This window comes from Anabrus simplex, chromosome 5 (genome assembly GCF_040414725.1).
Source record: "Anabrus simplex isolate iqAnaSimp1 chromosome 5, ASM4041472v1, whole genome shotgun sequence".
NCBI classification, from domain to species: domain Eukaryota; kingdom Metazoa; phylum Arthropoda; class Insecta; order Orthoptera; family Tettigoniidae; genus Anabrus; species Anabrus simplex.
Window position 1 is genome coordinate 298,983,059 of NC_090269.1, and position 24,270 is coordinate 299,007,328.

A 24,270-nucleotide genomic window follows, 5' to 3' on the forward strand; every position below is an offset into this window, starting at 1 on the left:
CTGGGAAGTTTCGTTCATTTTTTTAAGATGATGCTTGTTTTTTTAAAGGGGCCTAACATCTAGGTCATCAGCCTCCAATGGTACAAAATGTAATGACAATTTAAAAGTTTAAAATCATCCACTGACCAGAATAAAAAATGTGATGAAGAATGAATGGATGGATATGAATTTGAACCAATCAGTGGATCCGACCCAAAAACTATCATAAACAATAGTATTACTGACCAAGGCACTGCTTCTAAAGCACAATCCTGCTGAATTGAGGATGCTTGTTGTCTAAAGGGGTCCAAAATCCACGTCAACGGCCCCTCATACTGGTACTTATCACTAGTAAAGTAGAATCATGGTATTTGTCATGTTGCGGTACTGATCAACTGTGTTCCACACATTACGGTACAACTCACAATTATTGTACATCGTACAGGTAACGCAGACCTTATGGTGTTTCTCATATAATGTTTCCACTCATAGGCAACGCAAACCCATGGTGTTCCTCACCTATGTGTACTAAACACGGGTGCCAGTATTCCCGTGGTGTTCCTTCTATAGTGAGTAGTAATCACAGGCAACGCAGACCCATGGTGTCACTCATATAGTGGTACTAATTACAGGCTACGCTCAGACCCGTGGTGTTTCTCACAATGGTACTAAGCACGGGTACTGGAAACCCACAGTGAACCCCTCTCTGCTGCTACTAATCACAAACCTATTGTGTACTTAACATAGTGGTACTACTTGCAAGTAAAGGCAACCCATGGTGTTCCCTGCATGATGGTACTAATCACAAGTAGTTTCATGGTTCTAATACAATCATCACCGGGCGAGTTGGCCGTGCGCGTAGAGGCGCGCGGCTGTGAGCTTGCATCCGGGAGATAGTAGGTTCGAATCCCACTATCGGCAGCCCTGAAGATGGTTTTCCGTGGTTTCCCATTTTCACACCAGGCAAATGCTGGGGCTGTACCTTAATTAAGGCCACGGCCGCTTCCTTCCAACTCCTAGGCCTTCCCTATCCCATCGTCGCCATAAGGCCTGTCTGTGTCGGTGCGACGTAAAGCCCATAGCAATAAATAATAATAATACAATCATCCCTTGGTCACACCTTTTAGTCACCACTTACGGAGGCAGGGGATACGTGGGTGTATTCTTTGTCTGCATCCCCTACTAACCTATTAAAATTATTTAAATTTTGTGTGTGTGTGTTCCATTTAGTGCTATTTATATATTGGTGTTTAGTGCTTGTTGGTAGAAATAGGGAGTAGTATTATTTATTTTAATTTTATAACAAGTAATTCAATTGGTGTTCAGTAGATTACGTTCTCTAGGTTAAGCTCCCTAGGTGTACTTTATTTCGAATTTAGGTTTAGGAAATACTTTAGGTAATAATATTAACTTTTAAACAATATTTTTAAATATAGGTTCTTTGGAATAATACTTACAAAGGCAGATTATCATAAGGAGTTGTAACTCACTGTAATTTCCGCCGCTAGTTTTCCGATATTTCGTACGGATATCCGTTCAAACTGTCGCGAAGGTGATAGTATGTTGCATTGAATAACACGATAAGCCTGTAAACATCGATTTAAAGAGAATTCACTGTAATTTCACTGGATAATTACGGTACTTAACAGTTTTTTTGGATTGTTGACGATTGTTGCTACATGCACATGATAGTTGTGTAAATAAATACAAAGTCAGCTGATTCATTACTCCCATAATTTGTATTCTTAGTTCCCTGCTCACTTTGTACTTTCCACCTTCGTTTATTCATCGAGTAAAAGTTAATAATCATATTCCTAAATCCCAATAATACTGCATTTCAAATCCCCGGCGTGGTTTTGACAGAAAATATAGTAGACAACCTCTTATTCTCAGCATTTAAGGACACTTTTATTCTCCGCCTTGCGTAGTAGGGAAAATAATACTAATCCACCAGCGGTAAAAGTATGTATAACCACACTTCAGCTGAAAATTGTAGTGTAGATACAGTATATTTAGATAGTGCCGTATCTTGCCTGCTATATTACTGTGTTATCTTTCGTGTGTATCTATTAGAGCGTAGTTCTAATTGGTTCTAATAATAATTTATTTAAGCATTTAGCTTTGTTGGTAATCTTTGAGTACAGTAGTTCTTGCAAATTTCATTTCTGTTTGTGTTTAGTAGTGACATATGGTACCAGTATTGTAACTAGGATACGTCTGAAAGTAGTTTAAAAATTACTGTAGTGTACTGTACAGTAGTATACGAGTAGCCTAATATCCTATCAGAATTTAGTGTGCTTATTTTATTATTGTAAATTATTTGCGTAGTACTGGTGTAATAGAGGTATCCGTAGAAACTCTTACTAAAATTCTGTTGTTATAATTAGGATAGGCTTAATTGCTGTTTGGAATTGTGTAGTTCTTGCGTGTTCCTTTAGATATTCAGTAATTAACAGCAGTTTTTATCCTGTTAGGGGTTGTAGGATAAAAAATAGAGTAGTATTGTAGTGTAGTCGTATACTAATTACCTTACTGTTGTGTGATCCTTGAGTACTATCCCAAACAGTATATCCCTCCATTCATTTATTTTTTGCCAATAAGTTATTTTATTTTTATTTTCATTTTTTCCGTAAAGAATGGCTAAGAAGCGCGAGTGTACGAACTGTGGGTGTGGCAAGGCATTGAGGGGTATGAGGGAGTAGTTGGAGAGTTTGAGGGAGATAATTAGGATTCTCATAGAAGACAAGGAAAGAAGATAGGACTCCCTCAAGCAATGTACAGGTTACAGTAGGTGTACAAGAGGGAGGGGAAGGAAAGGGGGGAGTTGCAGAAGACAGGTGGTCTGATGTTCTAAGGGGAAGGAGATTGCAGGCTAAGGGCTCTATTCAGGATCAGAATTCAGGACAGGTGTCTGTGCGGAATCGGTACGAGTCACTCCAGGTAGAATAACAGAGGGAAGATCAGTGACAGGGAACTGTTGCTGAGATGTGTGGAAGTAGGACGAAGGAAAAAGGTAGGAAAGGGAAATGTAGAGTAGAGGATAGGCAAAGACAGGTGGAACAGGGTCATAGGAAGGAGAAAAGGGACGAGGAAGTAGCTTCTGCAGCTATCAGGAAAGATAGGGCTGACCAGGAGGGGAGGGGATCAAATGAGGTGGGTAGGGGTGAGGCTCTGGTCACGGGGAATTCCATCGTTAGACACGTGGGGAAAGTGTGTGGAGGAAAGGAAACCAGGATAGAATGTTATCCAGGAATTAGGTTGAGGCAGATGTTGAGGAAAGTAGAAGAGAGGGAGGAGGGGAATGAGAAGGTGGTAGTGTTTCAAGTTGGTACCAACAACGTAAGGCAAGCTGATATCAGTACCAACATAGTTGGAGACGTGTGGGCTCTGGTAAATACAGCACGGGTGAAGTTTAAGAAAGCGGAGATTGTTATTAGTGGAATACTGTGTAGGAGGGATACTGACTGGAGGGTGATTGGGGATTTAAATGAGACTATGGAGTGGGTATGTGAGAAACTGGGAGTGAAATTTCTAGATCCTAATGGGTGGGTAGGAGATAGGGATCCGCGCTCAGATGGCCTTCACTTAAACCGCAGTGGTACGTATAAGTTAGGAAATTTGTTTGGAAGGGTAATAGGGAGGTACATTCAGGGAAACGGGGTGGCCTAGCGAGCGGTGATAAGGGAACAGGGAACTGGAAATCAAGTAGGGATGACATAAAATTGTTAATGATGAACTGTAGAAGTATTGTAAAGAAAGGAATAGAATTGAGTAATTTAATAAATATATATTTACCAGATATTGTAATAGGAGTTGAAGCATGGCTGAGAAATGATATAATGGATGCAGAAATTTTCTCACGGAACTGGAGTGTGTATCATAGAGATAGGATAGGAATGGTAGGAGGGAGAGTATTCATTCTGGTGAAAGAAGGATTTGTAAGCTACAAAAAAGTTAAAGATGAGAAACATGACATTCTAGGTGTAAGGCTCATTTCTAAACATAATAGGCAACTTGATATATTTGGAGTGTACAGAGCAGGAAAGGGTAGCACTGACATGGATTCAGAATTATCTGATAAGATAATCAGCTATGTAGGAAACGACAAGGAAAGAAATGTGATTGTAGCAGGAGATTTGAATTTACCAGATGTCAATTGGGAAGGAAATGCAAACGACAGGAAGCATGACCAACAAATGGCAAATAAGTTAATATGGGAAGGACAGCTGATTCAGAAAGTGATGGAACCAACCAGAGGGAAAAATATCCTGGATGTGGTGCTGATAAAACCAGATGAGCTCCATAGGAAAACTGAAGTAATAGATGGTATTAGTGATCGTGAAGCTGTTTTTGTCGTAGTTAAAAATAAATGTGATAAAAGGAAGGTCTTAAAAGTAGGATTATTAGGCAGTACCATATGGCTGATAAAGCAGGCATGAGGCAGTTTCTAAAAAGTAACTATGACCGGTGGAAAACGGTAAATAAAAATGTAAACAGACTCTGGGATGGGTTTAAAGAAATTGTTGAGGAATGCGAAAACAGGTTTGTACCTTTAAGGGAGGTAAGGAATGGTAAAGACCCACCTTCTTATAATAGAGAAATAAAGAGACTAAGAAGGAGGGGCAGACTGGAAAGAAATAGAGTTAGAAATGGTTGTGGAAGTACGGAGAAATTGAAGGAACTTATTAGAAAATTGAATCTAGCAAAGAAGGCAGCTAAGGATAACATGATGGCAAGCATAATTGGCAGTCATACAAATTTTAGTGAAAAATGGAAGGGTATGTATAGGTATTTTAAGGCAGAAACAGGTTCCAAGAAGGACATTCCAGGAATAATTAATGAACAAGAGGAGCGTGTATGTGAGGATCTTCGAAAGGCAGAAGTATTCAGTCAGCAGTATGTAAAGATTGTTGGTTACAAGGATAATGTCCAGATAGAGGAGGAAACTAAGGCTAAAGAAGTATTAAAATTTACATATGATAACAATAACATCTACAATAAGATACAAAAGTTGAAAACTAGAAAAGAGGCTGAAACTGAAAAGATTTCTGGGGATATACTAAAGACAATGGATTGGGATATAGTACCATATCTGAAGTACTTATTTGATTATTGTTTGGTTGAAGGAGCTATACCAAATGAATGGCGAGTTGCTATAGTAGCCCCTGTGTATAATGGAAAGGGTGATAGACATAAAGCTGAAAATTACAGGCCAGTAAGTTTGACATGCATTGTATGTAAGCTTTGGGAAGGCATTCTTTCTGATTATATCAGACATGTTTGTGAAATTAATAACTGGTTCGATAGAAGGCAGTTCAGTTTTAGGAAAGGTTATTCCACTGAAGCTCAACTTGTAGGATTCCAGCAAGATATAGCAGATATCTTGGATTCTGGAGGTCAAATGGACTGTATCGCGACTGACCTGTCTAAAGCATTTGATAGGGTGGATCATGGGAGACTACTGGCAAAAATGAGTGCAATTGGACTAGAAAAAAGAGTGACTGAATTGGTTGCTATATTTCTAGAAAATAGATCTCAGAGAATTAGAGTACGTGAAGCTTTATCTGACCCTGTAATAATTAAGAGGGGAAATCCTCAAGGCAGTATTATCGGACCTTTATGTTTTCTTATATGAGTAAAGGAGTGGAATCAGAGGTAAGGCTTTTAGCGGATGATGTTATTCTCTATAGAGTAATAAATAAGTTACAAGATTGTGAGCAACTGCAACATGACCTCGAAAATGTTGAGAGATGGACAGCAGGCAATGGTATGTTGATAAACGGGGTTAAAAGTCAGGTTGTGAGTTTCACAAATAGGAAAAGTCCTCTCAGTTTTAATTACTGCGTTGATGGCGTGAACGTACCTTTTGAGGATCATTGTAAGTATCTTAAGGAAAGATCTTCATTGGGGTAATCACATAAATGGGATTGTAAATAAAGGGTACAGCTCTGCACATGGTTATGAGGGTGTTTAGGGGTTGTAGTAAGGATGTAAAGGAGAGGGCATATAAGTCTCTGGTAAGACCACATCTAGAGTATGGTTCCAGTGTATGGGACCCTCACCAGGATTACCTGATTCAAGAACTGGAAAAAATCCAAAGAAAAGGAGCTCGATTTGTTCTGGGTGACTTCCGACAAAAAAAGTAGCTTTACAAAAATGTTGCAAAGTTTGGGCTGGGAGGAATTGAGAGAAAGAAGGAGAGCTGCTCGACTAAGTGGTATGTAAAGTATATAGTAAAATTTTAAAATTTTATTTCCACCTATTCAATACAATACAAGATGTTGGCATTTATGTTAAAACATTTTTCAAATGTGAGACATGTTTCGCCTCTTACTGTGAGGCATCTTCAGTCACTAATCAAAACCTTATAACTTTTGTCAGATAACATTTCAAACACTCTACAGCTATTATAAAAATGTTCATGAAACAACTAAAAATCTAATATAATGATGAACTCATGTGTAGATCACTTAATGAATAGGACGTCATTAGATGGTACAATAGTGCAGATGGTGGCTTGAAGCCTTAGTCAATATTAGATTTCAAATACGTAGTGGAAAGTATATAAAATCATTTCATTGAAAATATACAATACTTTTAAGTGATATTAAAATAGTATGTTCTTAGGTGTTACACTTAAAAATGGAGGTATCATATAATTATGAGTGACAGTTGACGGCTTAAGGCCGTAGTCAGAGTTTGAAGCATAGGTAAAATAACATGTTAATATATGGTAAATGAATATGAAAGAGATTACATTAATGAATATAAAATGTAAAGGAAAAACATTCCAAATGCTGGGCAATTGTAATTGACGTAAGCGTATAATTGCCCGTAATGTTTAATGGTCAAAAGTTCATAGGTTGTTCAGCGAGATTGTGTTGACACAAAGTTTAGAGTTGGCTTAAATTTATTTTGAGTCATCTGAGTAAGTTTGTAGAAACGAGGATGAGCAGTTATTCTCTACTTGATAAGATTTTGACAAGAAGGTTGAATGGCTGTTGTTTTCATAACTGATTGACAACATATTTTAAAAACATTGATATTGGAAAATTTTGTATTATTGACAAATGTTGTGCGAGTTTGATGGGGCTATTGAAATAATGTTGTTGATTAGTTGGTTCTGAAATTAAGAAAAAACTGTATTAATTTTGATGAGAATGAATGAAACTTGGGAAGGTTATGTCCAAGTGTTGATGGAGAGAGGATGTTGGTGCTTACCTATGGTGTTGCTGGCCCATTTGACTTGTTGTGTGAATCGTTGTCAGGATACTAGTGGTCGCTAACGTTTGTACTCCTTGTGTTGTACCTTCCCAAGTTTCTTTCATACATACATACGTACATACATACATACATACATACATACATACATACATTATCATTATAGACTGTTATGCCTTCAGCGTTCAGTCTGCAAGCCTCTGAGAATTTACTAAACGTTGCCACAATCCTCGATTTGCAACTAGTGTTGTGGCCTCATTTAGTTCTATACCTCTTATCTTTAAATCGTTAGAAACCGAGTCTAACCATCGTCGTCTTAGTCTCCCTCTACTTCTCTTACCCTCCATAACAGAGTACATTATTCTCCTAGGTAACCTATCCTCCTCCATTTGCCTCACATGACCCCACCACTGAACCCGGTTTATGCGTACAGCTTCATCCATCGAGTTCATTCCTAAATTAGCCTTTATCTCCTCATTCCGAGTACCCTGCTGCCATTGTTCCCACCTGTTTGTACCAGCAATCATTTTGCCACTTTCCTGTCTGTTACTTCTAACTTATGAGTAAGATATCCTGAGTCCACCCAGCTTTCGCTCCCGTAAAGCAAAGTTGGTCTGAAAACAGACCGATGTTAAGATAGTTTCGTCTGGGAGCTGACTTCCTGTTGATCGCAACTGCGAGCTCACTCCATTAGCTTTACTACACCTTGATTCAATCTCACTTACTATATTACCTTCCTGGGAAAACATACAACCTAAATACTTCAAATTATCCACCTGTTCTAGCTTTGTATCACCAATCTGACATTCAATTCTGTTGAATTTCTTACCTACTGACATCAATTTAGTCTTCGAGAGGCTAATTTTCATACCATACTCATTGCAACTATTTTTAAGTTCCAAGATATTAAACTGCAGGCTTTCGGCACAGTCTGCCATTAAGACCAAGTCATCAGCATAGGCCAAACTGATTACTACATTTCCACCTAACTGAATCCCTCCCTGCCATTTTATACCTTTCAGCAGATGATCCATGTAAACTACGAACAGCAAAGGTGAAAGATTACAGCCTGGTTTAACCCCTGTAAGTACCCTGAACCAAAAACTCATTCTACCATCAATTCTCACTGAAGCCCAATTGTCAACATAAATGCCTTTGATTGATTTTAATAATCTACCTTTAATTCCATAGTCCCCCAGTATAGTAAACATCTTTTCCCTCGGTACCCTGTCATATGCTTTCTCTAGATCTACGAAACAAACACAACTGCCTATTACTCTCGGAGCATTTTTCAATTACCTGGCGCATACTGAAAATCTGATCCTGACAGCCTCTCTGTGGTCTGAAACCACACTGGTTTCCATCCAACTTCCTCTCAACGACTGATCGCACCCTCCCTTCCAAGATGCCAGTGAATACTTTGCCTGGTATACTAATCAATGAGATACCTCGATAGTTGTTGCAATCTTTCCTGTTCCCTTCCATATAGATAGGTGCAATTACTGCTTTTGTCCAATCTGAAGGTACCTTACCAACACTCCATGCTAATTTTACTACTCTATGAAGCCATTTCATCCCTGCCTGCCCACTATACTTCACCATTTCAGGTCTAATTTCATCTATTCCTGCTGCCTTATGACAATTAAGTTTTTTTTACCATCCCCTCCACTTCCTCAAGCGTAATTTCACCAACATCATTTTCCTCCTCCCCATGAGCTTGGCAGTTTGCAACACTACCAGGATGATTTCCTTTTACATTGAGAAGATGTTCAAAATATTCTCTCCACCTCTCCAGTGATTCCCTGGGATCTATTATGAGTTCACCTGAATTACTCAAAACACTGTTCATTTCCTTTTTCCCTCCCTTCCTAAGATTCTTTATGACTGTCCAGAAAGGTATCCCTGCTGCTTGACCTAGCCTTTCCAGGTTGTTACCAAAATCTTCCCATGACTTCTTTTTGGATTCAACAACTATTTGTTTCGCTCTGTTTCTTTCATCAACATACAACTCCCTGTCTGCCTCGGCCCTTGTTTGGAGCCATTTCTGATAAGCCTTCTTTTTACGTTTACAAGCTGCTCTCACTTCATCATTCCACCAAGATGTTCGCCTTTTCCCATCTTTACACACAGTTGTTCCTAGGCATTCCCTTGCTGTTTCTACTACAGCATCCCTGTATGCCACCCATTCACTTTCTATACCCTGAACCTACTTACTGTCTACTGTTCGAAACTTCTCACTAATCATATCCATGTACTTCTGTTTAATTTCCTCGTCCTGCACATTTTCTACCCTTATTCGTTTGCAGACAGATTTCACTTTATCTACCCTAGGCCTAGAGATACTTAGTTCACTACAGATCAGATAGTGGTCTGTATCATCGAAAAATCCCCGGAAAACTCGTACATTCCTAACAGATTTCCTGAATTCAAAGTCTGTTAAGATATAGTCTATTATGGATCTGGTACCCCTAGCCTCCCATGTGTAGCGGTGAATAGCCTTATGCTTGAAGAATGTATTCGTAACAGCTAAACCCATACTAGCACAGAAATCCAGCAAACGCTTCCCATTCCCATTAGCTTCCATATCTTCCCCACATTTACCAATCACCCTTTCGTATCCTTCAGTTCTATTCCCAACTATCGCATTGAAATCGCCCATTAGCACTATTCTATCCTTGCTATGCACCCTGACGATGTCACTCAATGCTTCATAAAACTTGTCAACTTTATCTTCATCTGCACCCTCACATGGTGAATACACGGACACAGTTCTTGTCCTAATTCCTCCAACTGACAAATCTACCCACATCATTCGCTCATTTACGTGCCTAACAGAAACTATATTGCGTGCAATGGTATTCCTGATAAAGAGCCCTACCCCAGACTCTGCCCTTCCCTTTCTAACACCCGTAAAGTAACTTTATAATCTCCTATCTCTTCCTCATTATCACCCCTTACCCGAATATCACTTACTGCTAGCACATCCAAATGCGTCCTCTTTGCTGTCTCAGCCAGTTCTACCTTCTTTCTTCCATAAGCCCCATTAACATTGATAGCTCCCCATCGAATTCCAGTTAGTTCGCCAAGTTGTTTCCAAGGAGTCCCTCGCCTGTCAAATGGGAGTGGGACTCCATTACTCCCATAGGTCCGAGGCTTGCTTAGAATGTTCTGAGCTCGGTAAATTCATGAAGCAGGATGCTACCCTACTTGCACATAGTCCAAGTGAGGATCTCTCCTCTAACGGGTTATGGACCATTCTCGTCAAAATTAATACAGTTTTTTCTTAATTTCAGAACCAACTAATCAACAACATTATTTCAATAGCCCCATCAAACTCGCACAACATTTGTCAATAATACAAAATTTTCCAATATCAACGTTTTTAAAATATATTGTCAATCAGTTATGGAAACAACAACCATTCAACCTTCGTGTCAAAATCTTATCAACGTAGAGAATAACTGCTCATCCTCGTTTCTACAAACTTACTCAGATGACTCAAAATAAATTTAAGCCAACTCTAAACTTCGTGTCAACACAATCTCGCTGAACAACCTATGAACTGTAGACCATTAAACATTACGGGCAATTATACACTGACGTCAATTACAATTGCCCAGCATTTGGAATGTTTTCCTTTACATTTTATATTCATTAATGTAATCTTTTTCATATTCATTTACCATATATTAACATGTTATTTTGCCTATGCTTCAAACTCTGACTACGGCCTTAAGCCGTCAACTGTCACTTATAATTATATGATACCTCCATTTTTAAGTGTAACACCTAAGAACATACTATTTTAATATCATTTAAATGTATTGTATATTTTCAATGAAATGATTTTATATACTTTCCACTACGTATTTGAAATCTAATATTGACTAAGGCTTCAAGCCATCATCTGCACTATTGTACCATCTAATGACGTCCTATTCATTAAGTGATCTACACATGAGTTCATCATTATATTAGATTTTTACTTGTTTCATGAACATTTTTATAATAGCTGTAGAGTGTTTGAAATGTTATCTGACAAAAGTTATAAGGTTTTGATTAGTGACTGAAGATGCCTCACAGTAAGAGGCGAAACATGTCTCACATTTGAAAAATGTTTTAACATAAATGCCAACATCTTGTATTGTATTGAATAGGTGGAAATAAAATTTTAAATATTTTCCTATATAGTTTACGAAAGTTTCAATACGGACAAAAAGTGATTTTCATCACTTGTAATAAGTGGTATGTTCCGAGCTGTCAGCGGAGAGATGGCGTGGAATGACATTAGTAGACGAGTAAGTTTGAGTGGCGTTTATAAAAGTAGGAAAGATCACAATATGAAGATAAAGTTGGAATTCAAGAGGACAAACTGGGGCAAATATTCATTTATAGGAAAGGGAGTTAGGGATTGGAATAACTTACCAAGGGACATGTTCAATAAATTTCCAATTTGTTTGAAATCATTTAGGAAAAGGCTAGGAAAACAACAGATAGGGAATTTGCCACCTAGGCGACTGCCCTAAATGCAGATCAGTATTGACTGATTGACCCACAGGGGGTGTGTGTTTTTTTGTTTTTTTTTTTTTAGGATCATTCACAGCGACTCTGGCACTAAGAGGGTTAATCTCATAAGAAAAACTCAAAATTCCTCAAAAGTGACACATATCAACATAAATATACTTTTAACCTAAAACAATCATCACACAGATTAATAATGTTAATGGCTTTACATCTGACTAACAACATTTTAGTTTTCAGAGACGCCGAGATGCTGGAATTTAGTCCCGCAGGATTTCTTTCATTGGGCACCTTCAAATACCACCAGACTGAGCCAGGATCGAACCTGCCAAGTTGCGGTCAGAAGGCCAGCGCCTTAACCGTCTGAGCCAGTCAACCCACCAGATTAACAATGAATAACAGTGCAAATAATGTGTAGAGTGTGCAGGGCCTAAGACTAAGCAATGTGTAGCACACCGTTGCCAATCTTTGGAAAAATGTTGAAAATAAAAAATACCTTGTTCCAATTAATTTGCACAGTACTGTATAGAGAACACTGAGTGAACCATCTATTAATGTATTGTGTATTACCAATACAGCTTGAATAATCAAGACATAAAACCAATATCCAGATATTGCAATGCCCCATCTTTGTGTAAAATGCTCAGTAAATGATTCACAATAGTGTAATCATACACAGGTGAAGTGGTTCTTTTATCAATGACAGGTACATCAATTAGTCAGTAGATAAACACAAGCACAGTGATACCGGAGTAAGTCCTAAGAGTACATTTCTATACTTTCAGAAGGCAAGTTAAAAGTAATGAGTTAATAATGGATGCAGATTACAAAGGAAAAAGCGAGGAACACTAATCATAGAAGTTTATATCATAAAATTTGAGAAAAAATATTTTAACTAAAACTATATTGGAGGGGAGGTAAGTATAATACACAGAAAATGTTTTACCTTGAAGAGTTCCTTGAAGTACTGGCTGCATGCTGAAAGCACCACTCTATGAGCTTTAAGGTTGTGTCCTCCAGCTGACAATGTGACATCAGTGAGGTCATCACTGTCTAATAATTGAGGTAGTGAAGCCAAGAGACTACTCTGATAGTTATGCCATCGCAGACAGAATTGTTGATCTGAGCCCATTATACAGCTAAAACAAAGATTTATTTATAACTGCATGTGTATTAAGACCATTAGCAGTTAAAATGCATACTTAAAAAGTAACAGTAATGCATAACTGAAAAATAAACTAAAATTTACAAAACAAAATATCAATGAAATAAACCTTTCTACAAGTAAAAAAGAATGAAGTGAACAGAGTTTTACACAAGGATATCAGCCGATACATGCATATGAATGTTCAAGGTTTAAAATGTTATTTAGGGGTTGATCAACATCTTATAGCCAGAGAAAATTTAGTTCCGATAACTTTTTTCAGATATCTATATTGGTGTATTTGTTAGGATAGAGATGCAAGTAGATACACACTATGAGAGGTACCATCCTGGTACCACTTTATTGGTGATTTTGGATGATTCTGAGGCACACTTATCTCAAAGTTGGCCACTGGTGGCATTGCTGCTCTGTGCTTCACAGTACTGCCTTAAATAATTTACAAGAAAACTGAAGAAAGTAAGGCCTATATATATAGATGCACTTAAGAATTCTGCTTTGAAAAAAAAAAAAAATTAACTTTCTAATTTTAAGCAGTGTACAACCCAGGAAGCAACAGTTCTATTGTTCACCTGTTATTATGAGAATGCTAATTATAAAATATCAAATCACAATTGACTTTCTTTTTCATTTTTAGACGAGACATGATTTTCAGGTGCACAGCTACAGAGCTTCCAGAAAAAGCCAAGAAGAAATCAGAGCAGTAAACTCTGAAGAACAGAAAATTAGGTACTCTTCTTGGATTATTGTTACATGACTTTTAAGCTGGTGCTTGCTATGCTATCAGTGTCATGAAACTTTCCTTCAATAAACTGTGCATTTCCAGAGATAAAATGGAAACATACTTATATCTTTCTTCTACAAATTTACTCAACAAGAAAACAGGAAAGTACAATGTGTTTCATGATCATACTACAAACTGTGATTTGCAGTTTATAAAGCCATCAAGCCTTATGATACCTTTAAAATAATCATAAAAGAAAGGTATAAAAAGAAAGTTGTAATCACTCTGGAAGAGCTGGAAAACAACACCCTTCACTTGATGATGATGTTAATAATAATAATAATAATAATAATAATAATAATAATAATAATAATAATAATAATAATAATAATAATAATAACCAGAAGAAGTTGTTGTTGTTTGAGTCATCAGTCCATAGACTGGTTTGATGCAGCTGTCCATGCCACCCTATCCGGTGCTAACCTTTTCATTTCTACGTAGCTATTGCATCCTACATCTGCTCTAATCTGCTTGTCATATTCATACCTTGGTCTACCCCTATCGTTCTTACCACCTACACTTCCTTCAAAAACCAACTGAACTAGTCCTGGGTGTCTTAAGATGTGTCCTATCATTCTATCTCTTCTTCTCGTCAAATTTAGCCAAATCGATCTCCTCTCACCAATTCGATTCAGTATCTCTTCATTCGTGATTCGATCTATCCATCTCACCTTCAGCATTCTTCTGTAACACCACATTTCAAAAGCTTCTATTCTCTTTCTTTCTGAGCTAGATATCATCCACGTTTCACTTCCATACAATGGCACGCTCCACACGAAAGTCTTCAAAAACATCTTTCTAATTCCGATATCAATGTTTGAAGTGAGCAAATTTCTTTTCTTAACAAAGCTCTTCCTTGCTTGTGCTAGTCTGCATTTTATGTCCTCCTTACTTCTGCCATCGTTAGTTATTTTACTACCCAAGTAACAATATTCATCTACTTCCTTTAAGACTTCATTTCCTAATCTAATGTTTCCTACATCACCTGCCTTCGTTCGACTGCACTCCATTACTTTTGTTTTGGACTTATTTATTTTCATCTTGTACTCCTTACCCAAGACTTCATCCATACCATTCAGCAACTTCGAGATCTTCTGCAATCTCAGATAAAATAACAATATCATCGGCAAATCTCAAAGTTTTGATTTCCTCTCCTTGGACTGTGATTCCCTTTCCAAATTTCTCTTTAATTTCCTTTACTGCCTGTTCTATGTAAACACTGAAAAGGAGAGGGGACAAACTGCAGCCTTGCCTCACTCCTTTCTGGATTGCTGCTTCTTTTTCAAAGCCCTCGATTCTTATCATTGCAGACTGATATTTATACAGATTGTAGATAATTCTTCGTTCTTGGTATCTGATCCCTATCATCTTCAGAATCATAAATAGCTTGGTCCAATGAGCATTATCGAATGCCTTTTCTAGATCTACGAATGCCATGTACGTGGGCTTGTCCTTCTTGATTCGATCCTCTAAGATCAGATGTAAAGTCAGGATTGCTTCACGTGTTCCGACACTTCTTCTGAAGCCAAATTGATCTTCTCCCAACTCAGCTTCAACTTGTTTTTCCATTCTTCTGTAAATAATGCGTGTTAAAATTTTGCAGGCATGAGATACTAAACTAATGGTGCGGTAGTTTTCACACCTGTCAGCACCGGCTTTCTTGGGAACAGGTATAACAACATTCTTCCGAAAATCGGATGGGACTTCTCCTGTCTCATACATCTTGCATACTAAATGAAATAACCTTGCCATGCTGGTTTCTCGTAAGGCAGTGAGTAATTCAGCGGGAATGTCATCAATTCCAGGTGCCTTGTTCCTATTGAGGTCACTCACAGCTCTGTCAAACTCTGACCTCAAAATTGGGTCTCTCATTTCATCAGTATCAACAGCCTCTTCATGTTCCAGAACCAAATTATCTACATCTTTACCTTGATACAACTGTTGGATATGCTCCTGCCATCTTTCTGCTTTGTCTTCTGTCCCTAGAAGTGGCTTTCCATCTGAACTCTTAATATTCATACACCTAGATTTCCTTTCTCCAAAGGTTTCCTTGATTTTCCTGTATGCAACATCTACCTTTCCCACGACCATACAGCCTTCAACATCCTTGCACTTCTCCTTCAGCCATTCTTCCTTAGCTACCTTGCACTTTCTGTCCACTTGATTCTTTAATCGTCTGTATTCTTTTCTACCCTCTTCATTTGTAGCATTCTTGTATTTTCGTCGTTCATCAATCAGGTCTAGTATCTCCTGAGTTATCCACTGATTCTTAGTTGATCTTTTCTTCCTTCCTATCATTTCTTCAGCAGCCCTACTGACTTTATTTTTCATGATTCTCCACTCTTCCTCTATAGTGTTTCCTTCAGCCTTTTCATTTAGTCTTTGTGCAACATGTTCCTTGAAACAATCCCTCACACTCTTTTCTTTCAACTTGTCTAGATCCCATCTTTTTGCATTCTTACCTTTCTTCAATTTCTTCAACTTCAGATGGCATTTCATGACCAATAAGTTGTGGTCAGAGTCCACGTCTGCTCCTGGAAAAGTTTTGCAATCCAACACCTGGTTTCTGAATCTCTGCCTAATCATAATGAAGTCTATTTGATACCTTCCAGTGTCTCCAGGTCTCGTCCACGTATACAGCCGTCGTTTGTCGTGTTTGAACCAAGTATTGGCAAGGACTAAATTATGATCAGTGCAGAATTCAACCAGCTGACTTCCTCTTTCGTTCCTTTGTCCCAATCCAAATTCTCCTACCGTACTACCTTCTCTTCCTTGGCCTACCACTGCATTCCAGTCTCCCATCACAATTAGATTCTCGTCACCTTTTACATATTGTATTAAATCTTCTATCTCCTCGTATATTCTTTCGATTTCTTCATCATCCGCTGAACTAGTAGGCATATAGACCTGCACTATTGTGGTGGGCATTGGTTTGGTGTCTATCTTGATGACAATAATTCTTTCACTATGCTGGTCATAGTAGCTTACCCGCTGCCCTATTTTCTTGTTCATTATTAAACCAACTCCTGCATTTCCCCTGTTTGATTTTGTGTTGATAATTCGGTAGTCGCCTGACCAAAAATCTTGTTCTTCCTGCCAACGTACTTCACTTATACCAACTACATCTAACTTTAGCCTATCCATCTCCCTTTTCAGATTCTCTAACCTACCACAACGATTCAAACTTCTAACATTCCAAGCTCCGACTCGCAGAATGTCAGTATCCATCTTCCTGATGATCGCCCCCTCTCGTGTAGTCCCCACCCGGAGATCCAAATGGGGGACTAGTTTACCTCCGGAATATTTTACCCGGGAGGAAGCCATTGTCAGTACATCATTCATACAGAGAGAGCTGCATGTCCTTGGGAGTTAGTTACGGCTGTAGTTTCCCGTTGCTTTCAGCCGTGTAGCAGTATCAACACAGCTAAGCCATGTTGAGTATTATTACAAGGCCGTATCAGTCAATCATCTAGACTGCCACCCTTGCAACTACCGAAAGGCTGCTACCCCCCTTTCGATGAACCATTCGTTAGTCTGGTCTCTCAACAGATACCCATCCGATATGGTTGCACCTGCGGCTCGGCTATCTGCATCATTGGGACACGCAAGCCTCCCCACCGCGGCAAGGTCACATGTTAAATACACTGTTAAAAACAATACTGTAATGGTAAAATGAAAATATGAGCATTGTTTTATAACACATAAGCATTTTAAATTTTATTGATCAACAAATATTGCCGATTTATGTGCTTATTATAGATTTTCTTAAAATATGTATTTACATTTACAAAATGTGAAAATATGTGTTTTTATGTGAAATAAGATTCAGTTTTTACACTTGGGGATGCACAATAGGAATAATGAACTTCGTAACTTGCGTTAAAACTTACGCAAAAAAATATGTAATTACATAAAAATCCGCTCCCTAGTCATCACAGTCTAATATATACAGTCGCGAAGCTCTGATGATATTTTTCATCTGAGGCGACTACAGCGCGCCAAGCGTCAAGGCAGAGGCAACTTGCTAGCAGACAACAGGGAACGAACCACCACCAGTCCAAAATGGTCACAACCTCCAAATCATTCATGCAAACAATGTCCCGACAAGGCCACTGTAATCCTTATGAAATAGTGGAGGATGTCAAACAATTTATTACGATGACGAGTTCGAGAATAATATTGAAATATTTATTTAATCTTAAGGAGAAGGAGAAAAATCATATTCATATTATTAGTTTGTATGTATCTTGTTCACTCAATATAAAGGAGAGATATTATTTAAAGCTTTCTTTAGGTTTCTTTGAATTCTTATAGTAGGGTCCTTTATAACTATTCTGAATGTGTTATCTGAAAAGTACATTTCTGGCTTTTGCTTATACTCTGGTTTAATCATGATTACTATAGTATTCCCTTTGTCAGCTTTTGTGATCACTAAATCATTGTCTTTAATTTTTTTATTTAAATTCTTGAGTGCTTTGTTAGAAATATGTGGAGTTTTTTAAAAATTATTATTATCTATTGACTTTGTAAGTTTTTGCGGACTTCAAACGTTATTCCTTCCCTTTACCATGAAGGAGTTTAGAAATAGCTTGTTCTGCTTTGGCTACTATATTTATAGATTCTTTACATTTACTTGAAATGGGCCCATTAAACTTGGAACCTCTTTCTAAACTGCTGATTTCTGAATTATTCCGAATGTCTGTTAAGTTATTTAAAGACGGGTGAAAACTTATTAAAGGGTCAATTAGATTTCTACTATTTATTTGAGACTTCTTATTGGAATTCTTTGCGTGATAGTTTCAGTTTATCTAGTTAAGTTGTTTCTTAATTAGTATGTTATTAATATTTCTGTTGGAGAACCTTTGAAATGATTGTAGTTCAAGCTGAGGACGTTCTTGAAGAAGAACAAAACATGTACTTGTAATATATGAAATAAACATTGTGAACTTGTATTATATAGGTAGGACTTGTCTGTAGTTTAACAAGCCCAAGAAGAATAACAGACTAACACAATGAGTTCAGGACACCCGAGAAACAGCCGAGGATCTCAACAGACTGACAGAGGTGGCCAGAAATCGGAATATGAAGAGGCTTTGTGAGCAGAAGGGAGAGGAAGTACAGAAGCATAAGTCAAATGTACTCCACAAAAGGCCCAAATGATGATGATGATCTGGCATATTTTAGCAACTAGACCAGAAACATCCCATGAAGCCGAGTTAAATAAGAGTAACGGTGAAAACTATTACACAAACATACAGGAGAATAATGTACACCAGAGGGGGCTCGGAAGGACAGTTGTTCCTGCAAGAGGAAGGAGACCAAATAGCAGCCGACCAAGCACCACTCCTGAAAGAGGAAGAATAGATATAACCACAAAACATGACTGTATCAACACAAATGCCAATGACAACTTACATCAAGAAAACCGTGAAGTATGAGCTGCCCCTAAGACAGGGACAGATAGCAAAACAGACAAGCTGAAACCCACCATCAATCTAAGTTGGATGTTCATTGCCAGACTAGATGAATCAACAAATAGAGAAAACATAATCGAGTACATGAAGGAAAAAAGCATTACAACCATCAAACTTGTCAGGAAATGAGAACCTGCAGTCGACCGAAAGCCTTCAAAACAGGAATACCAGAACAAGATAGAGCACAGATATACTTGGAAGATTTCTGGCCAAAAGATGTCATTGTTTGCCCCTACATTTTCACATAAACGAATAAGAAAAAGATCAATGGATACTATTTGGTCCACACCTCAGCAAAACTTTCCCATCAAGGAAGGCCTTCAGGTGGTGTTTCATGCTTCTACAAACCGTGCCTAGGACAGCCAAGAGAAACCCAACCAGCCGAGGACTCAGTCACAGTTCTGCTAGACAACATCACAATAGCAGGAATATATTTTTGGCTTCAATTTATAGTCTAAATGATTGAATGTATCGTCAAGATCCTTGAATACTTAGACTCTGCAATACCCACCATTATTGAAGGCAATTTCGATTGTTGCTTAGATAAACTAGACTGCACCTCCCAGTAAAAGCAACATTCCAGATACAGAAGAACACAGACCATTAACCCAACGCCATAAAATGGTGGACTCTGAGAATGCTAGACGTAATAACATTCAGACAAACGCTAGACAAAGATAGAGTGACGAATTATACAGAAGCAGGGTAGATTGACACGACACTAAAAATTCTTAAAGAATCTCTCCTAGCTAACACAACTGGCCCAACAACTGAAAGGAAAAGCAAACCGTGGTTTGACTCCAAGCATTACACAGTGAGGAACAAGGTACTACAAAGACTACGTACATTCAAATATCTGTTAGACCAAGAAAACTGAAAAACATATTCCGGAGAGACTGAGGTACGTCAAATTGGTCCAAATGAAGAGAAAGGATGGAACAGCAACTAACAAGAGAAGTAAAAAACAAGCCATATAGAATTCTCGATTCCGGAACATCCACAGTTGCAGCTCACATTCTAATGGAAACTTGGGAAGCTTATTTTTCAGAGCTACTACAGAGGACAATGCTCACAAAACATGACATAACAAGCATCCACCCAAGAAAGAGGCTTTCTCCTATATAACTGAAACAGAAGTGTAGTCTGTAATACAAAGAAGCAAATTCCACAAGGCAGCATGACAGGACATCACCAATGAACTAATAAAGAAATCCCCCCGTACACTGTTAGCATATGGACAGCTCTGTACAACAAGTGTCTGGAACTTTAGACCATTCCTAATGCCTGGAGAAGGTCCAAAATAGTTCTTCCAACGTTGGACTAGTTGTTGGAAATCTTGACGGAATTCACAGGCGACCATAACCTCATCAGCAAAGAGTATAGTCCGCGCACCTTTTAACGATATTACTTTGTACGGGGGTGAGGAGTAAGCAGGGACCTCTCCTGGTTCCGGTTATACTGCCAACTCAATGGAAATGAAAACTGAATTGAATCGATAATATGATCGATCAATATGAATTTTCTAAACGTTTATTATCTTACGCCAACAACTGTGTCACACATACATTATTTAACATTATATAACATTTCTCAATGCGAATCTTATTCCTAGCATGAATTCTATAGTTTGGCTTTGCTGTGTAAACAACAACAGTACTAGTACGTAAAGTGTACGCCAGATGTCGCACAGCTATGCATAAGCAATTCATAGTTTGTATTTCAAAGGTTGCCAATGTGAATCTCTAAGATAACCGAGGTCAACAAATTCAGCACTAGGGTGTGTATGTATCACTAAAAGGTGTGGTGTTAACACTCCTGTGCTGATGTGTCGAGACAGAGAATGAACAGAAGTGGAGATAGAGCCGATTCCTGATGAACGCCAACTTGAATGTGAAATGGTGCACCTCTGATGGAAGGTCATCCGGTCCAGTTGCCTTTCTGTTTTTCATTTTCTTAATGGCAACCTCTACTTCAGCAACCGCGATGGATGGAGCTGGACATACACTGAATTTATTGTTGGTATTGGTGGATGTAGGAAGTCTTCATTAGAGTTTTTTTCGAAATGTTTCTTCCATCAGTCAAGGTTCTCAGTTGGTCTTTGTAGTAGTTTCCGGTGTTCATCCTTTATGGTCATGACACGTCCAATATCCTCTGTGGAACGGTGATGATTCTTTGCTAGTTGGTAAATATATTTTGCTCCCTCTGGGGTGTTGAGTTAATCATACTTGTCTCTGTAATGTTCTTCCTGTTTTGCTAGTGACTTTAGTTGTCTGTATTGTTGACGATCAGTAAATGCTGGAGAGGAGACAAAGAAAGACATCATTAAGATAAGTTCCAAATTAAGTATTAAACAGAAATAAATATTCTAAATACTTGAGTGTGACTTGAAAGAACCGGATGATGTTCTTTCATGAAAATGCCATTCTTTGTTTGATATTGTGTATTATTATTCCCGGCTTAATAATACATTTTTTTACTGGTATGTTATAGTGTAATATTTATATTTAACTTGTGTGTTCAACAACCTAGAAAGCTTTTAAGTTACAAGGAGGAAACTGCGACAAATGACTACTACTCTGTGAAAATCAGACTAGAAATAGTTAAGTCATTTAAATATTTAGGCATATCGAGGACAGGACTGTAGCTGCAATAAAAGCCACGATGGACATCCACAATCTCAAATCTCTCTCACTAAGGACCACAATGTCACTGTTCAGACTCAAAATCACCCCTGTGGCATCATATAACATGCCCATATCTGAAATACAAAATTCTTAAAGCCTTAGACAGACTCCAAGCCAGATATATTAAAAGAACCCTCTGTATCTCAAAGTTTGCCCCAACCAGACTTGTATACCAGCTGGCAGGAACTCTCTCTCTCATAGAGGACCTGATGACCACTTACAACCTATTGCCTACCCCAGCCAGTAAAAAAGTTCCTAGAAGAGTGACGACAGAAAACAGCAGAAACAGATCCTGAATTTTTCCACACCCCAACCATGATAAACAAGGAATGGACAACAGCCAACTACGAGTTGAGACACCTCTATACACGAGGAGCAATACATGGCTTTCACTATTGCATCTGTAATAAGAAAAGGCCATCATCAAGTGTCCAGCGAATGCGTGTGCGAAATCTGCTGACTGTACTACTCATTATACCACCTGTTCAAGTGTACACTACCAATACCAACCATGTCAATCTCCTGCTGTGCTAAAGATGTTAACTGGCAATGAAAATTATTTTTTAAATTTATTCTTCTCAATCAATCTGTACATATTGTATTTAATAAATCTACTATAATACCATCAGACTGAGTCAGGAACAAAACCGCCAACTTGAACTCGGAGAGGCCAGTACGCTACCGCGTCTGAATGTCTCAGCCTGGTGAAGGACAAAATATAGTGTGGTATGTGTAGTGAACATTCAAGCACTTTTCATTTGACTATGCCTATGGAGAGAATTACACAATATAATATTCATCAAATAAAGCCAGTATACAAAGCAATAAATAAATCTGGATACACAACATAACATTTAGATTTTTGACTCTCATGCCTTAGGAACCATCCACTTGAACTATCTTCTAATGCCATTTTGAAGATACTATAAGATATTACTGAATATTTCCAGATGATTAAATGTATGGGCCCTAAACAAAATCCAAGGAATATGCTCCACTATCTATCCTGAGCGTGTTCAGCAAGAGAAGAATGTCCAGAACGAATAAAAACATGTCATCCTTCCATTTGCCTGAAGCAGAGAAGAGAGATAATTATCAGCGACATTCTTTAATCTTGCTGAAGAAATCTTGTACCCTGGATAGTAAATTTCCCTACCATCTTCTTTTGGACCTGAACTAAGTTCAACAACGTTTGGTCACTTTGGGTAATGAAACCTGAACCAACCGCCACACGTAAATATTACATGTTTAAAATCTGGCAAAGTGGAAAAGAATATTCAACAATGGTAGAATAATGGTCTTTCATCAAATATTGAAATAAAATTAAAAAGAAATGAATGAATGAATAAAATAAACAAATAAATAAATCGCCACTGATCTGCATTTAGGGCTGTCAGCCAGGTGGCAGGTTCCCTACCAATTGTTTACCTAATACTTTCTTAAATTATTATAAAGAAGTTGGAAATTATTCCACTTTCCAATTCCTCTTCCTATTTATATATAATTGCCTTGCTTTGTCCCCTTGAATTCCAACTTTATCTTCATATTATGATCTTTCCTACATTTAAAGACTCCGTTCAAACTTACTCATCTACTAATTTCATCACGTCATCTCTCTAAAAAACAGCTCGGAACATACTGCTTGGTTGACCACCTCGTCTTCTTACTCCCAAGTCTTCGCAATTCGAAGTTTGCAAAATTTTTGTAACATTGTTAGAAAACAGCAAGAGCAAATTGCACTACTTTCCTCTGGATCTTTTTCAATTCTGAAATCATGTAGTATTTGGTGAGAGGCCCATACTCTAATCGGGGTCTTACTAGTGATTCATATGCCCTCTCCTTTATATCCTTACTACAACCGTTAAATACCCTCAAAAACATATAAAGATATATGTAACTATATTTACAAACTCGTTAATATGATTACCCCAATTAAGATTTTTTCCTTATTGACACCTAGGCTTGACAGTGATTCCCATGAAGTACTTTCATCCCATCAACACAGAAATTAAAACTGAGAGGACTTTTCTTCCTGGTGAAACATATAGCCTGACTTTTCACCCCAATTACCATCATGCCATTGTCCACTGTTCACTTCACAATATTGTCAAGGTTTTTTTGCAGTCACTTACAATCATGTAAATTATTACTCTATACAGTATAAAATAAAACAACTTAAACCCCATGGTACAAGAGCCCTGAAGAGCCTTTGCCTACCAAGCTGCTCAGCCCAAAGGCCTGCACATTACAAGGTGTTGTGTGGTCGGTACGACTAATCCTCTCAGCTGTTAACTCTTGGCTTTATAGACCAGGGACTGCTATTTCACTGTCTGATAACTTCTCAATTTTAATAAAGTAAACTGAGTGGGCCTCAAACCAGCTCTCAGATCAAGGTAAAAATCCCTGGCCTAGCCAGGAATCGAAATTGGGGCCTCCAGGTAAGAA

At 38.1% G+C, this 24,270-nt stretch overlaps 1 protein-coding gene across 4 annotated transcripts in view; it reads right to left on the minus strand.

Moving 5' to 3' along the window:
- LOC136874008 (protein abrupt) overlaps positions 1 to 24,270 on the minus strand; it is a 213,556-nt gene that overhangs the window by 165,084 nt on the left and 24,202 nt on the right. For all 4 annotated transcript variants that reach the window (XM_067147459.2, XM_067147460.2, XM_067147461.2 and 1 more), the window contains exon 2: positions 12,668 to 12,860. In XM_067147459.2, coding sequence (XP_067003560.2) covers positions 12,668 to 12,853 — 186 coding nt within the window. In that variant the 5' untranslated portion in view covers positions 12,854 to 12,860. The remainder of the gene's footprint in view (positions 1 to 12,667; positions 12,861 to 24,270) is intronic.